The 14,555-nt window shown below is 46.6% G+C and overlaps 3 protein-coding genes across 6 annotated transcripts in view; 1 reads left to right on the forward strand and 2 right to left on the reverse strand.

Moving 5' to 3' along the window:
• Positions 1-112: 112 nt before the first annotated feature.
• LOC105821785 (chromosome unknown open reading frame, human C1orf54) lies at positions 113-7,765 on the reverse strand. Of its 4 annotated transcripts, none has more exons than XM_012658557.1 (7): positions 7,640-7,765; positions 6,573-6,637; positions 4,956-5,039; positions 4,473-4,531; positions 3,314-3,424; positions 915-1,013; positions 113-201 (listed from the first exon to the last, which is right to left on the reverse strand). In XM_012658557.1, the coding sequence occupies exons 2-6, from the start codon at positions 6,616-6,618 to the stop codon at positions 918-920; spliced, it is 396 nt and encodes a 131-aa protein (XP_012514011.1). In that variant the 5' UTR covers positions 6,619-6,637; positions 7,640-7,765; the 3' UTR covers positions 113-201; positions 915-917. The 4 variants fall into 4 exon arrangements, with proteins under 4 accessions (XP_012514011.1, XP_012514009.1, XP_012514008.1 ...); XM_012658555.1 differs by having other exon boundaries at positions 915-1,016; XM_012658554.1 differs by lacking the exon at positions 7,640-7,765 and having other exon boundaries at positions 915-1,016; positions 6,573-6,651.
• Positions 7,766-9,872: 2,107 nt separating this feature from the next.
• On the forward strand, positions 9,873-13,679 carry APH1A (APH1A gamma secretase subunit). Its single transcript, XM_012658814.1, has 7 exons — positions 9,873-10,403; positions 10,974-11,144; positions 11,311-11,384; positions 11,617-11,739; positions 11,893-12,020; positions 12,439-12,562; positions 12,900-13,679. The coding sequence occupies exons 1-7, from the start codon at positions 10,291-10,293 to the stop codon at positions 12,962-12,964; spliced, it is 798 nt and encodes a 265-aa protein (XP_012514268.1). The 5' UTR covers positions 9,873-10,290; the 3' UTR covers positions 12,965-13,679.
• Positions 13,680-14,383: 704 nt separating this feature from the next.
• CA14 (carbonic anhydrase XIV) overlaps positions 14,384-14,555 on the reverse strand; it is a 6,188-nt gene continuing 6,016 nt past the window's right edge. The window contains exon 11 of the mRNA XM_012658815.1: positions 14,384-14,450. Within this exon, the coding sequence (XP_012514269.1) occupies positions 14,384-14,450 (67 nt within the window). The remainder of the gene's footprint in view (positions 14,451-14,555) is intronic.

A 14,555-nucleotide genomic window follows, 5' to 3' on the forward strand; every position in this document is an offset into this window, starting at 1 on the left:
TTAATTCTATTGTCACCCAACACTCTTTCTAATCTACCCTTCCTGCCCCCAAATCCTGGTGCTCTCTTTAGTGTTGTGACTTTAGAACAAATCCTTATGAAGGAGTAGACAGTAACCAGATTATTTCACTTATTATTTATTTTATCTTCCAATTTCCTCTTGCCAAATCCCCATCCAAAAAGTCATAGCAGTCTTTCCCACCTAAAAAAGCAAAGAAAGAAAGAAAGAAAGGGGGGAAAAAAAACCAAAAAAAGGGTCAGGAGACCCAGGAAACCCCCTTCATGCCCACCCCTCTATGAAAACTCCCCAGAATTCATATTCTGAGCTAGGATTTCCCTGTGATATCTTCTGAGAAAGATGTGTCTCCTCGCCTCATCACTCCTTCCTCCTCCTGCTAAATCTCTTTATGCCCAATATTTAGAATCTCAACTTAAGTCCCTTCCCTATAACACAGCACTCTTCCCTCTTTGTTTTTCCACTCTTTCTCTCCCATACATCAGGGAACTGCCACCCCTTCTACCACTGAACTTTGCCTCTTGACTCTTTCAGGTTTCAAGACCTGCCCATTTTGCCCTCTGGCACCTGCCATGCCTTGAAACATGGCCAGGCTAGAACCAGCTCTGATTCCTCAGGGCATACAGGAATGCTGCAGTGGTTTTTTTCTCCATGCCACCTGTCTCTGCTGTAGGAGGTCCTGAAGTCCTCCTAGTTCAGAAAAATTAAGGACTCAACACAAAAATCTTTGCCTCAACATCTCTCTCATAAACTTCAAGATTAAATAATAATATTTTTCTAAATACGATCCCTCTTCCTTCTTTAAGCAGCTGAGAATTGACCAGGCTGGAAACACTAGCCAGAGCTACTGGTAAGAATTACTTCGCAGACTTTCCTAAGGCCAGTGGCTGCACTCTCACCTTTTACATGAAATACATCCCTCCTTGAACTAGGGCCCACCACAGAAGGAGGGATACAGGACTCTGCAGACCGGACACAGCATCATTCAGATCTGGACTCTGCTAAAATACAAACATCCCTCCATTGTAAGCCAGCATCATTCTTCGTACCACTTCCCCCTCTCTGTCCAGAAGATTAGCCAACTCTTTACACTAACCCCTGTCTTCCTTTCCTCTGGGCTTAGAGAAAGATCCATCCCTCCTCCCCATCACTATAAGGAGTCCTTTCCATTGTGACTTTCAGCCATCCCTGACCATACATGGGAGGCCCCAATTCAATTCAATGACACCTATTTTTATCTATTCTGTGCATGACACTATGTTAGTCACTGTGCTATAGGGAGGGATATAAATATGAATAAGACATGGTACCTGTCCTCAAGGAATTTACAATCTAAAGGGAGCCTACTATATACTTTAAAAAGATTTATCTGCCCTTATTGTTAATCTTCTACTTTCCATTCCTACTGGTGCCTCCCATCTGTGTTCAACTATATGCAGGCTGCTCTTTGGTCCTGATCTCCTTTCCAGCTGTTGCTTCTCTTTAAAATTACCAGATTTTTCAGATGGTTGGTCTATACTTGCCTCCATTTCCTCATAATGTACTCCCTCTTTAACTCCACAAAATCTAGCTTTTTTTCCAAACATTTAATTAAAACTGTTTTCTTTGGGGTTATCAATGACATACTTTTCCTTGGCCCTATGGTAGCTTTTGATTGATTATATTAAACTTTCTCTTCTAGACTCTGTAATACAAATGTGGCTACCTACCTACCTCTCCAATCAATCCTTCCCCATTACTTTGGTTGATTCCTCTTCCTCCTATTAACTGTAGGCACAGTCTGTAGTCAGTCTACTGGCCTTCGAGCTTTGACTCTGTTGAGCTCATTTACTTTTGTAACTGTGACTTGCACTTAGAACTCGAGCCCTGACCTAGTTCAGCTACCCTTAGGATACCCTCATAGGGCTGTCACTATAAATTCAGCTTGGTCAATATCAAATTCATGACTTCCCTCCTAAACCACTGTGGCCTCCCATAGTGCCCATTTTGGTCAGTCATTTTCCTAGACATCCATTTTTAAAACCTGTAAATAATTTTAAATCTCTCCTCATTTATTCCTCATATGAAATTATTATGTGAAGTAAGACATTTTCTTCAAAATATTTCTTGTTTTTCTCCTCTCATTCATAATGCCACTTCCAGGCCTTTAATAGATTGTTTCTGGAACAATGCAAATCTCATGAATCACTCTCCACTAAGTTACATCCTGCATACAATCAGATGAATGTTTTTTTTCTAAAATACCTCTTTTCATTGTATCTTTACCATACTGAAGAACTTACTAGTTCTCCCCTCCCTTACTAGGCTCCCTGTTGGTTATGAGTTCAAACTTCACCCTGACACTTCAGACTCTCAATATTGTGGCCCTATCTTGCCATATGTGAAATTACCAACCAAATATTAGAAGGCTTGTAGATTTTATTTTTTCTTAATTCCCATTGTTCCCCTCCATATACCCTCCCCTTCGGTCGTACCCCATCCACTAAAAATACCATGCTTATTCTATTCCTCTCACCTATGCAGCTCTTTCACTCTTGGAATAACTATTCCTCCTAATTGCTTTGATCCTTTCATAACTTCCCACCAATCAAAAGCTCACCTATTCTTTTTTTTTTTTTTGAGACAGAGTCTCACTGCGTTGCCCGGGCTAGAGTGCCGTGGCATAGGCTGGTTTCGAACTCCTGAGCTCAAACAATCCGCCCGCCTCGGCCTCCCAGAGAGGTAGGATTACAGGTGTGAGCCACCGTGCCCGGCCCAAAAGCTCACCTATTCTTTAAGGTGTATTTCAAACACAATCACCTCCTAAAAGTCTTCCAAACAACTCTAGCCCATACCGATCTCTCTCCTTACACTGGCTAAAGCACTATCCTATGTCATATGCTCTCAAATTTATGTGTAATTTAACACTGTAACATACCTTTTCATTTTGCCCTAAATTGTAAACTTGATTTTTATAAATTCCTTGAGAGCAATAACCACATCACAAATTTCTTTTTCATCAGCATCAGGATCCTCAACAGACTTAGGCATGGATTACGTATACATTAAGTACTACTGAACTGAAATTTAACTGCTGCATATCTTCCCAGTGTACTGTAAAGAGGGTTAGTATTAAATCTCAGTGAAAGATACGATAGTCAAGTTGATATGAACACCTACATTGAAGTACTAGTTACTTGTTCCCCCATCCACCAAAGCTGGTATTCCAGCGCTCTGTCTACTCCACGTCACCAGCCCTGGCATTGATCCAGGGTAAGGGATGTCTTGTCTCCCTCCCCCCAATCCCCAAACAACTCACTGGTTCCATTGTTACTGGTTTCATGGTTACAGGTTTCTGATGGTCTGCACCTTCTGTTTCAAGACTAGTGGTAGTCTCTACTGCTTCTGTTACCTTCTGATCCAACCTGTTCTACCCTCAGTAGGATTGGAAAACACAGAGTTATCTTCTCCATCCAACATCCTCAGAATTCTCTATTTAGAATTCTTCTCCCCTTTCTTACCTGTCCCCCTTCTCACTCCCCGCTCAAAGACTTAAACTCAGGGATCCTCCCTACCCTGTGCTTGCATGGATTATGTATCCATCCCATGCAACAAGTCCCTTGATTCAAGGACTGCCCTTCCTCAGTGTCTTAGTAAACTTACTGGGTCTGGCTTCCTTATCCTCCCAGCTATGGTTAACAAGTAGGCCTACTACCTAGTTTTTCTTCCTCTAACTCATTTTCATTCCTGATAATCAGTTACATTTTGACATTCCTGAGTTTCATTTCATCTTATTTTATTTATTTATTAATTTTGAGACAGATTCTCACTGTGTTGCCCGGGCTAGAGTGCCGTGGCGTCGTCTTAGCTCACAGCAACCTCAGACTCCTGGGCTCAAGCAATCCTCCTGCCTCAGCCTCCCGAGTAGCTGGGACTACAGGCGTGCACCACCATGCCTGGCTAGTTTTTTCTATATATTTTTAGTTGTCCAATTAATTTCTTTCTATTTTTAGTAGAGACGGGGTCTCGCTCTTGCTCAGGCTGGTCTCGAACTCCTGAGCTCAAACAATCCGCCCGTCTCGGCCTCCCAGAGAGCTAGGATTATAGGCGTGAGCCACCGCGCCCGGCCTTAATTTTATTTTTTGAGACAGGGTCTCGCTCTGTCGTCCTGGCTAGGGTGCAGTGACATCATCATAGCTCACTGTAACCTCAAGCTCCTGGGCTCAAGCAATCCTCCTGCCTCAGCCTCCTAGGTAGCTGGGACTACGGGCATACACCACCATGCCCAGCTAATTTTTTAATTTTTTGTAGGGACAGGGTCTGGCTCTTGCTCAGGCTGGTCTCAAACTCCTGGCTTCAAGCGATCCTCCCTCCCGCCTCAGCCTCTCAAAGTGCTAGAATTACAGGTGTGAGCCTGGCCCCCAGTTTCTTTTTAACTGTTACTTATCCTGATCCTCATAGATGTAGAGGTCACTCACCAGCCTGTCCTCTAACTCAAACATGGAGTAATCAATGGTGAAATTTGCACCAAAATCATCTGTGGGAGACAAAAAAAATCTGTAGTAACAAAAGAAAAAGGTAACTCTGTATCTAGAAATGAAAAGGAAAGAGATTGCTCAGAATACTTCAATTTGCTAAAATTATAAAATTTATTGGTATAATCCAATTTTAATGAACTTTAATGTTTAAAATGTTTGTGAATGTGTATGCATTTATATTTTCAATCTGGAATTTAAAATAGTTTACAAATTTGAAATTTTTCAAGTTGTTTCAACCATTTCCAAAGAATTAAAAATCACTAGCTTGAAAAATAACATATGAGTCTTGATAGTTTTTGTTCATGGCCAAATTTCTCTCTGACCCATTTGCTCTGTTGCAAAGTGAAGGGCAAAGATTCAAGACTAAATATCCCCAAGGCCTTTCTCTACCCAGCTAAGGGTCAGAGCCTTTCACATACTCACCATAACTGGGGGTGACTGTGTAATAATAGACCACTTGATAATAATCATCCTCTTCCAGGATTTCTTCATCCTCATATTCTTGTCCTATGGGGACAAGGACTATAGGTCAAGGGGCATTTGGAACCCCTTACCAGCAGAAGGACATCTGGAGTCGACCTCAGTTTCCTTTCTTTCTGCCTCCCCTCCAAGGGTCATACTGTCATCCTGCGTCTGCATCTCTAAACCCTTCTCAGTCTTCTGGGCTCCATGTCTGTAATGAGGCCTGTTACTCTGTGCCCTTAGACAGGTCCCTGCACACACTATAAACCCAAAAAGGAGAACTAAACCTAAATAAGGGAGGAAGAAGAGAGAGACCAGAAACTAAAAACACCAAATCTTCTATTTAGTATGCTCTAGACCCTACTGTATTTGTGAGAGATCTTCTTTAATCAGTGTCTCTCACAACTAACACATACCCTTAGACTTTTGAATTTGAGTTTTAGTTCCAGCTTTTCTGCTAACTAGTGAAATAACCCTGAACAAGCCATTTAACATCTGCTTTCTTTCTTTCTTTCTTTTTTTTTTTTTTTTTTAAGACACAGTCTTGCTCTGTTGCCCAGGCTAGAGTGCTGTGGCATCAGCCTAGCTCACAGAAACCTCAAACTCCTGGGCTCAAGCGATCCTTCTGCCTTAATCTCCTGAGTAGCTGGGACTACAGGTATGTGCCACCACGCCCAGCTAATATTTTCTATTTTTAGTAGAGATGGGGGTCTTGCTCTTGCTCAGGCTGGTCTTGAACTCCTGAGCTTGAGTGATCCTCCTGTCTTGGTCTCCCAGAGTGCTAGGATCACAGGCGTGAGCCACCGTGCCCGGCCTATATCTACTTTCTTAAAATGAGTCAGCTGGATTAAATGACACATCTCTGTTAGTGTTTCTTCCCTTCCAGAACTAAAAATATGTGGTTTTGATATGACTGAATCAAAAACTCTAGACCTCCTGCTAAACGTTTCCCTGAGCTCCTTGAATGCTTTCCCTCCAACTCCAGGCTAATGACACAAGAATCTAGAGGAAAAGGAAACAGTGAGACACACCTGGCAGACTGAGGAACAAAGGAGGGAAGGAGCCAAGCTACCCTCGGGACTCTGTCCCTGAAGTGCTGTCCCTGAAGGCAGCCAGTTTTCCACCACCCTAAAGGCCACCTCACTCCTATGTCTTTACTAATACATGCTTTTTTTCTACAACTCTCTGGGAAAGGAGATACCCTGACTTCCCTCACTAGTTTCAGACTGTCCCACCTTCCAAGAATACACCTCTCTCCTTCACTATCACTTTAGTCCCTCTCATCTTGTTCAACTTTGAGGTAACGGAGAACTGAGTTCACTCTTGCTAGGCCCTCCCTGAGTCTGGGGCTCTATCCTCTGGAAGCCTTCTCTTCTTTGACAGGATTGTGCTTTCCTCTCTTTTTCCTGGCTCTCCCTTCCAGATCTCTGCTCTGCCTCCAACACCAGACCCTAGCACAGATGAGAAAGCTCTATAGCTCCCCATTGAAATGCCCCTCACCGTCTCCTTATTTTTTTCTCCCCCCTCATTTATGGTAGAAGATCTGGCACAAAAGCTCAGGAAGAGAAGAAGACTTACCCAGGATAAGTGGCACAGCAAGGATAGCTACAAAGAGGACATCCATTCTGGATTCTGTACTATTGCTGCTAAAGTAAAAAAGGAAATTACAGCGTTTCCCCCAAACTTACCCCGCCTCCCCTCCTCCTGCAAAGTAGGGAAGGAGCTGCAGCAACTCTTCTCCCAGGGGACAGAACTCTCCGCCTACTTGCTGACTGACTAGCTCTTCAGTTACTACCGGTTCTGAACCAGAGCTACTCAGATTGAGAGAGGCAAAAGTAGATTTTAGCCATGCAGAGTGGCTCATGCCTGTAATCCCAGCACTTTGGAAGGCTGAGGCAGGAGGATCTCTTGAGGCAAGGAGTTCAAGAACCAGCCTGGGTGACATAGTGAGACCCCCATCGGTACCAAAAAAAAAAAAGAGGAAGAAGAAGAAAAATTAGTGAGGCTGAGGCAGAAGGATCCCTTGAGCCAAAGAATCTGAGGCTGCAATGAGCCATGATCATGCCACTGCCTGAGTGACAGAGCAAGATTGTCTTTAAAAAAAAGAAAAGTAAGTTCTGATGAGAACATATTTTAAACTCTCCAGCCTTGGATTAGATCTATTTGGGTCTCCCACTGCCACTACAAAAAAAAAAAAAAAAACCTACTAAGGAGCTTCCCCTCTCCTCTCGTTTCCTTCCTCCCTCTCTCCCAGGACTCACAAAAAGCTCATCCTCCCTCTCACTGTCCCTAACTTTTTTTTTTTTTTTTTGAGACAGAGTCTCACTCTGTTGCCTGGGCTAGAGTGCCGTGGCATCAGCCTAGCTCACAGCAACCTCAAACTCCTGGGCTCAAGTGATCCTTCTGCCTTAATCTCCTGAGTAGCTGGGACTACAAGCATGTGCCACCATGCCCGGCTATTTTTTTATATATATATCTGTAGTTGTCTGGTTAATTTCTTTCTATTTTTAGTAGAGATGGGGTCTCGCTCTTGCTTAGGCCGGTCTCGAACTCCTGATCTTGAGCGATCCTCCTGCCTCGGCCTCCCAGAGTGCTAGGATTACAGGCGTGAGCCACTGTGCCCAGCCTCACTGTCCCTAGCTTACCATCACCATCCAGAGTTGCCCTTCTGTCTGAGGCTTATTCATGGTCTCTTTGATCACAGTGGAAATGTTCTGAGGAAGGGGAGAGCATTTTTCTAAACTGAAAATAGTCCCTTTCTTCTGCCTGTCTAGGGCTATGGAGGATACACACAATATTTACCCATCATTGTCTGACTCTCAAAGCACCTGCTGCATTGCTTCTGATAAAAATCTCTCAGCCATGGTAAGTTATTTCCTCTTTGGTAATAATGACCTCACCTCATCTTTTTCTCAACTTTCTGGACACAGGATGGAAGAAGGGAGGAAGCAGATAAGTCTCTTTCCCTGCTGTAGGTGCCACACCCTCTCTCCCACTTTCAGTCACTTGGTATGTTCCCCTCATTCAGACCTACAGGGGTAGGGTTCTTATTCTTTCCTCTGCTTTATTTTTTTTGAGAAAGGATCTCCCTCTGATGCCTGGGGTAGAGTGCAGTGGCATGATCATAGCTCACTGCAGCCTGGAACTCTTGGGCTCAAGTGATCCTCCTGCCTCAGCCTCCCAAACTGCTAGGATTACAGGCATGAACCACTGGGCCTGACCTCTTCCCTCTGCTTTTATGTTTCCCGTTTTCATTCAATTCAGAAACATTTGGCAAGATATGTGTTAAGCCTAGTCCGATAGGCAATTCAGAGCTCACAGGCAAGGGAAGAGGAGAACATAATCTGGTTTTGTTGTTTTTAGGGTCGTTTTTTGTTTTGTTTTCTTTTTTAGAGATGGGGTCTTGCTATGTTGCCCAGGCTGGAGTGCAATAGTTATTCACAGGTGCAATCATAGCACACTGCAGTCCCGAACTCCTGGGCTCAAGGGCTCCTCCCACCTCAGTCTCCTGAGTAGCTGGAACTACAGGCATGCCCCACCATGCCTGGCTAATATTTTATTTTTTTGGTAGAGATGGGGTCTTGCTATATTGCCCAGGCTGGTCTTGAACTCCTGCCCCCAAGTGATCCTCCCGCCTCCCCCTCCCAAAGCACTGAGATTATAGGCATGAGCCACCACACATGGGCAGTTGTTTTTTTAAAGGGAGTTAAATAAAGTATCTACTCATAATATCTACTATGAGCCAGGCACTATGCAAGTCTCTGTGGAACCACCCACGAACAAGATAGGTTTAGAGCCTGCTCTCAGTCGTCAGAAGATGGCTGTGGTAACAGCTCAAAGGAGAGTTGAGGAAGAGTTGTCTCATCCCTCTTTCTTCACCTGACTCAACCTGCTGGGCTCAGGACACACCGGAGTCTTGAGCACTGGCCAGGATGCACCCACCCTCTTAACCTTATTGGGGAATGATTTGTTTGGTGACTTTCCACGTAAATCTATACAGTCTATTCCTCAGCTCCTTTCTAGAATTTTCTGGAAAAAATGTAAAACACTTATGTGGGTGTATACATTAAATCATACATTATTAAATCATACATTAAATCATACATTAAATCATAAATCACTTGCAGGAAGGAAAGGAAGCCTGGTTCTCTTTGAACAATTTCTATGGTTTTTTGGTACTTTGATTATATACTCAAAAACAATATTCCAGATTCCCTCACTTTCCCAACCTCAGATGAGATTCCCTCCCATTCCCTTCCTTTGACTAAACATTCTCTCCATCCAAATGAGGTTACAATACCGTCCTCTCCTACTTTAACTTTCTTTCACTCTAATATGCAACCTCTCTCTCCAGCCTGAGGAAAAGACACCACTCAGGTTTATTTTTCGAAAATAAATAGAGGAAATATGACATAAAAGGAACTGGAGGGAGGGGGCATGTCCTTTTCCTTCAACCCCATTGCTCTAATTGCTTTTTAATTCCCGATTCCCTATAAACGTCTCCCTAACGTTTCTCTCCAGTCTCCTCTTGCTTCTCTCTGATTCTCTTGTCATTACAGATGAAGGGCTTCATTAATGATATACTTTATTCCATGTTTACTATACTAGCCTGTCCAAAGAGCTGCTTTTAAGTCTAACCTTCATCCTTCAGGCAGCAGCTCTAGCCCATTTCCTTTCATTCAAGTAAGAACAATACCCATCCCTATCTCCCTGCACCCTCTATCCTGTGCTCTCTTTGTATTTGTCCCTTAGATTCAAACAGGATCTTCCCCCTCTGCAGCCCTTCAAGAAGAGATAGGATTAACTATCACCCAATCCCACAGAGTAACCAAAGGAAACCACGGCCGAGGCGTAAGTGAATCCGGGAATCCATGCCCTGACTGGGCCATTCCCGGTCCACCGCCTTTGACCCGCTCGAGCCACTCCCAGGATGAGGTCGAGGTTCCGAGGGCAGGGCGACTACAACTCCCAGCCGGTCGTGCGGCCACGCCCCCGCCCCCCGCAGCTCCGCCCCCGCCGATTCTCCATTGGCCTTCCGGGGGTGGGGATTAGATGGGAGGTGGCCATGGGGCTGCGGCCGGGGTTTGTCCCCTTCTCGGCTTCCGTAGAGGAAGTCGCGCGGACCTTCATCTGGGGTTTTGGTGCCCCCCCCTTCCCCTTCCCCGGGGTCTGGGGGTGACATTGCACCGCGCCCCTTGTGGGGTCGCGTTGCCACTCCACGCGGACTCCCAGCTGGCGTGCTGCTCGCGTTCGCCTCTCTTGGCCAGGGCTCTACCCCACCCCCAGCTGCCCGGCAATGGGGGCTGCGGTGTTTTTCGGATGCACTTTCGTCGCGTTCGGCCCGGCCTTTGCGCTTTTCTTAATCACTGTGGCTGGGGACCCGCTTCGCGTTATCATCCTGGTTGCGGGGTGAGTAGGAGGTCGAGGGGACGCGAGAGAGCGTCGCAGAGAGGGATGCGGAAGGGGCTGGAGGAACTGGGGCGACCCTGGGAGCCTGAGTTGGGGAAGATAAGTCGTAGGTGAAGGTTTAACGCGGCTGGGGGAGTCTGGGTGATTTGCCCTTTCCCGTACTTGGTTTCCGCTTTCCAGTGATCGCACAGATTCCTCCTGTGTTTCTCCCGGGGACATGAGAGGAGGCCCAAGGCCAAGACTCGTGAGGGGGCTGTGCTGACCTCGGCCGGCCGAGTCAGGTGCCCTAAAGGAGGATCCAGGAATGGATACCTCGCCCTTCCGTGCTCTCACACTCTGACTCTTATCGCTGTGAATGCTCTTTAATCAGATTTCTACCCCTTCTCCTGCCTCCAGATTTCTACAGATGAGTCCCTTGGTGGAGACACCTACCCTGTCTGGTCCCTGTCTCCCTAAACCATCCAGAAGTCTAACTTCCACTTTTCATGCTGCAGCCTTGGCGGGTTCCCCACCTTGATTTTTCTGGCTGCCCCTACCATTGCCTATCTCATTGCCCTTGTCTTTTCTCAGGGCATTTTTCTGGCTGGTCTCCCTGCTCCTGGCCTCTGTGGTCTGGTTCATCTTGGTCCATGTGACTGACCGGTCAGATGCCCGGCTCCAGTATGGCCTCCTGATTTTTGGTGCTGCAGTCTCTGTCCTTCTACAGGAGGTGTTCCGCTTTGCCTACTACAAGCTGCTTAAGTAAGAAGATGAGGTGATCTGGAGGAGAGAGGGGCTGAGGATTGCACTATGGGAAGTGGGACAGCCCCTGGGTGGTGGTTTGGAAGAGGAGGCACTAAGGGAGGACATTAGAGGGAAAGGAGCATCCCTGCTTTCCCTCATGTTTCCCCTACCCCACCTACCCCAGGAAGGCAGATGAGGGGTTAGCATCGCTGAGTGAGGACGGAAGATCACCCATCTCCATCCGCCAGATGGCCTATGGTGAGCCAAGGGAGAGGGATTGGAGGAGGGAGTTGGACAGCCCCCTCCCCTAGGGAAGTCTCTAAACATCCACATGTTCTAAGTGGCTTCTTGTTTTCCTTCATGCCTCACTTCCAAACAGAGGTGGTCCGGAGGGAGAGTAGATGTGGAAGAATTGTGACTGGGAATGGGGAGGAGTCAGTAAACAGGCCATAGTGATCTCTGACATTGATGAGACCCTCCCTTCCTCCAGTTTCTGGTCTCTCCTTCGGTATCATCAGTGGTGTCTTCTCTGTTATCAATATTTTGGCTGATGCACTTGGGCCAGGTGTGGTTGGGATCCATGGAGACTCACCCTATTACTTCCTAACTTCAGGTAAGACCCAATTCCTATCTCACCCTCATGTCCCATTCATCCCTGTCCCTGATATGATTTATTGGCCTTCCCTGGGAGACTTCTTTGGCTCAGCATCTCAGGAGGCTGGGAGAAGATCGGGGATGTATCTCATCCCCATCTCCCTCCCTGCAGCCTTTCTGACAGCAGCCATTATCCTGCTCCATACCTTTTGGGGAGTTGTGTTCTTTGATGCCTGTGAGAGGAGACGGTACTGGGCTTTGGGCCTGGTGGTTGGGAGTCACCTACTGACATCGGGACTGGTGAGTTGGAGACAGGGGCCTGGATCAGGGAGACAAGCGTTTAATGGTGAATGGGATGTGGGGGAAAGTATGTCCTCACTTAACATTTTTAACTTAACTTGGGAGGAGGTGGAAAGGTAAGTCTTTAGAAGTCTCTCACCTCAGCATCAATTATATCACCTGCTCTGGGGAGGAGTTTGAATGGATTAGCCAAACCGTATGCATTCCTGTGAGCAGGAGTGGCAGAACCTTTGAGGGAGCTGAAAACCAAAAGTCCCTTTAACCACAAGATGGTGGTGCTCTGAAGGGAAAGACTGGGAATTTGAGAGTGATATCTGGAGGAGGTTTGAGTCAAAGGCACAAAGAGAATGTGTGGGAATTAGGTGGGGGGTGGGGTGGGAGAATCTAACCTCTTTTCTACTTTTACCCTCATTCCTAGACATTCCTGAACCCTTGGTATGAGGCCAGCCTGCTGCCCATCTATGCAGTAACTGTTTCCATGGGGCTCTGGGCCTTCATCACAGCTGGAGGGTCCCTCAGAAGTATCCAGCGCAGCCTCTCGTGTAAGGACTGACTACCTGGACTGATCGCCTGAAAGATCCCACCTGCTTGTCCACTGCCCATGACTGAGCCTAGCCCCAGCCCGGGTCCATTTGCCCACATTCTCTGTCTCCTTCTCATTGGTCTATCCCACCACCTTCAGGGTTTTGCTTTGTCCATTTGTGACCTTTAGTCTCTAAGCTTTACCAGGAGCAGCCTGGGTTCAGCCAGTCAGTGACTGGTGGGTTTGAATCTGCACTTATCCCCACCACCTGGGGACCCCCTTTTTGTCCAGGACTCCCCATGTGTCAGTACTCTGCTCTCACCCTGCCCAAGACTCACCGCCCTTCCCCTCTGCAGGCCGACGGCAGGAGGACAGTCGGGTGATGGTGTATTCTGCCCTGCGCATCCCACCCGAGGACTGAGGGAACCTGGGGGGGACCCCTGGGCCTGGGGTGCCCTCCTGATCTCCTCGCCCTGTATTGCTCCATCTCCAGTCTGGACAGTGCAGGTTTTCAAGAAAAGGGACCTAGTTTAGCCATTGCCCTGGAGATGAAATCAATGGAGGCTCAAGGGTAGATGAGCTCTGAGTTTCCCAGTACCCTCTCCCCAGACTGAACATCTTGGTCTTTTTCTCAGGTCCGAGGGTGTGATAAAGACCCCAAACTGCCTTTTTTTCCTTTTTTGAGTAGGGGGAGGGAGGAAGTATGTTGGAACTCTTCTAACCTCCTTGGGCTCTGTTTTCTCTCCTCAAATTGCTCCTCATGGCTGGGCTCATTTCTGTCCATTTCCCCTTGGTCCCAGGGCCTGGGGGTGAAGGGAGGAAGTGCCTGTTTGGGAACTGGCATTACTGGAACTAATAGTTTTAACCTCCTTGACCACCAGCATCCCTCCTCTCCCCAAGGTGAAGTGGAGGGTGCTGTGGTGAGCTGGCCCCCTCCAGAGCTGCAGTGCCACTGAAGGAGTCAGACTACCATGACATTGTAGGGAAGGAGGGCAGATTTTTTTCTAGTTTTTAATTGGGGTGTGGGAGGGATGGGGACGTTTTCTATAAACTGTAACATTTTCTGCTGAGGGTGGAGTGTCCCATCCTTTTAATCAAGGTGATTGTGATTTTGACTAATAAAATGGACTTTGTAATTGTGGGGGAACTTGGCTTTTAAGGGAGGGGATAACATGTTAATTGAGATTTCTGCCCTCTGGTGTCCCTTGTCCAGCCTCTTTCGTAACCTGGCAACCACTGATCTCCAAACATAGCTTTGGTGCAAGGGCAGAAATCTGGGCTGGTGGTTGAACATGTCAGAAACTTTGGGTTAAGTATTTTCCCAGAAGTGAATCTTCTCTCCCACGGATGAGATGAAAGGAGTTAATCACCCATGTTTCTTACTCTCTATCCTTCGCCCATCTCTACCACCTGAGAGATCAAGGAATTTGTCCACCCTCAAGAGCCCTAAAGGATAGGCCAGAATTAAAGTCAGAAACTTTGATTTCCAAATACATTGAGCAAAAAAATATAACCCTAACAGCAATTCTTTTTCCTAAGGGGAGATCCTGCAATATATCTAGGGAAAGAGACATAAAGGTTGGGGGGCTTTGGGGCACATCCCGAGCTTCCCCTACCACTAAACACAGTATGTTCTCCGCATTAGCAGCACAGGATCTCGTGATCTCGCACGTTTTGAGGCTGAAGGCTCTGCTGTTCCTCCTTGAATGAGAGCCTGGGTTCATACCTCTCTGTCAGGGATATCCAGAGGAAGGAAGGGTGTCTGCCTACTAAGTATTTTCTGGCTCCCTAATAGGCATGAGGGGAAGGCATCCATCTCCACGGTATCTTGAGAGGTAGTCTATGCCTCAGTGGTGGCTCGTGCTGAGGTGAAGACCACACTCTTCCGGTTTTCCAGCCTCTTCTTCCTGGAAAGGGGAATGGTTCATGGGAATGACTGGTGTCCTAAGTGAAGCAGATTAGAGGTGGGTTAAGAGAATGCTTTTTTTTTTTTTTTTTTTTTTTTTTTTTTT

This window comes from Propithecus coquereli, unplaced genomic scaffold, assembly GCF_000956105.1.
Source record: "Propithecus coquereli isolate 6110/MARCELLA unplaced genomic scaffold, Pcoq_1.0 Scaffold59, whole genome shotgun sequence".
Lineage (NCBI taxonomy): Eukaryota > Metazoa > Chordata > Mammalia > Primates > Indriidae > Propithecus > Propithecus coquereli.

Bases quoted from the DNA above. Each gene is read 5' to 3' on its own strand.
- LOC105821785 (XM_012658555.1), bottom strand. From the start codon at position 6,618: ATGGATGTCCTCTTTGTAGCTATCCTTGCTGTGCCACTTATCCTGG. The intron at 5,040-6,572 runs GTAAGTCTTCTT...TTGTCCCCATAG, and splicing joins TGCTGTGCCACTTATCCTGG to GACAAGAATATGAGGATGAA. The intron at 4,532-4,955 runs GTGAGTATGTGA...TGTCTCCCACAG, and splicing joins CACAGTCACCCCCAGTTATG to ATGATTTTGGTGCAAATTTC.
- APH1A (XM_012658814.1), top strand. From the start codon at position 10,291: ATGGGGGCTGCGGTGTTTTTCGGATGCACTTTCGTCGCGTTCGGCCCG. The intron at 11,145-11,310 runs GTAAGAAGATGA...CACCTACCCCAG, and splicing joins GCCTACTACAAGCTGCTTAA to GAAGGCAGATGAGGGGTTAG. The intron at 12,021-12,438 runs GTGAGTTGGAGA...CCTCATTCCTAG, and splicing joins ACCTACTGACATCGGGACTG to ACATTCCTGAACCCTTGGTA.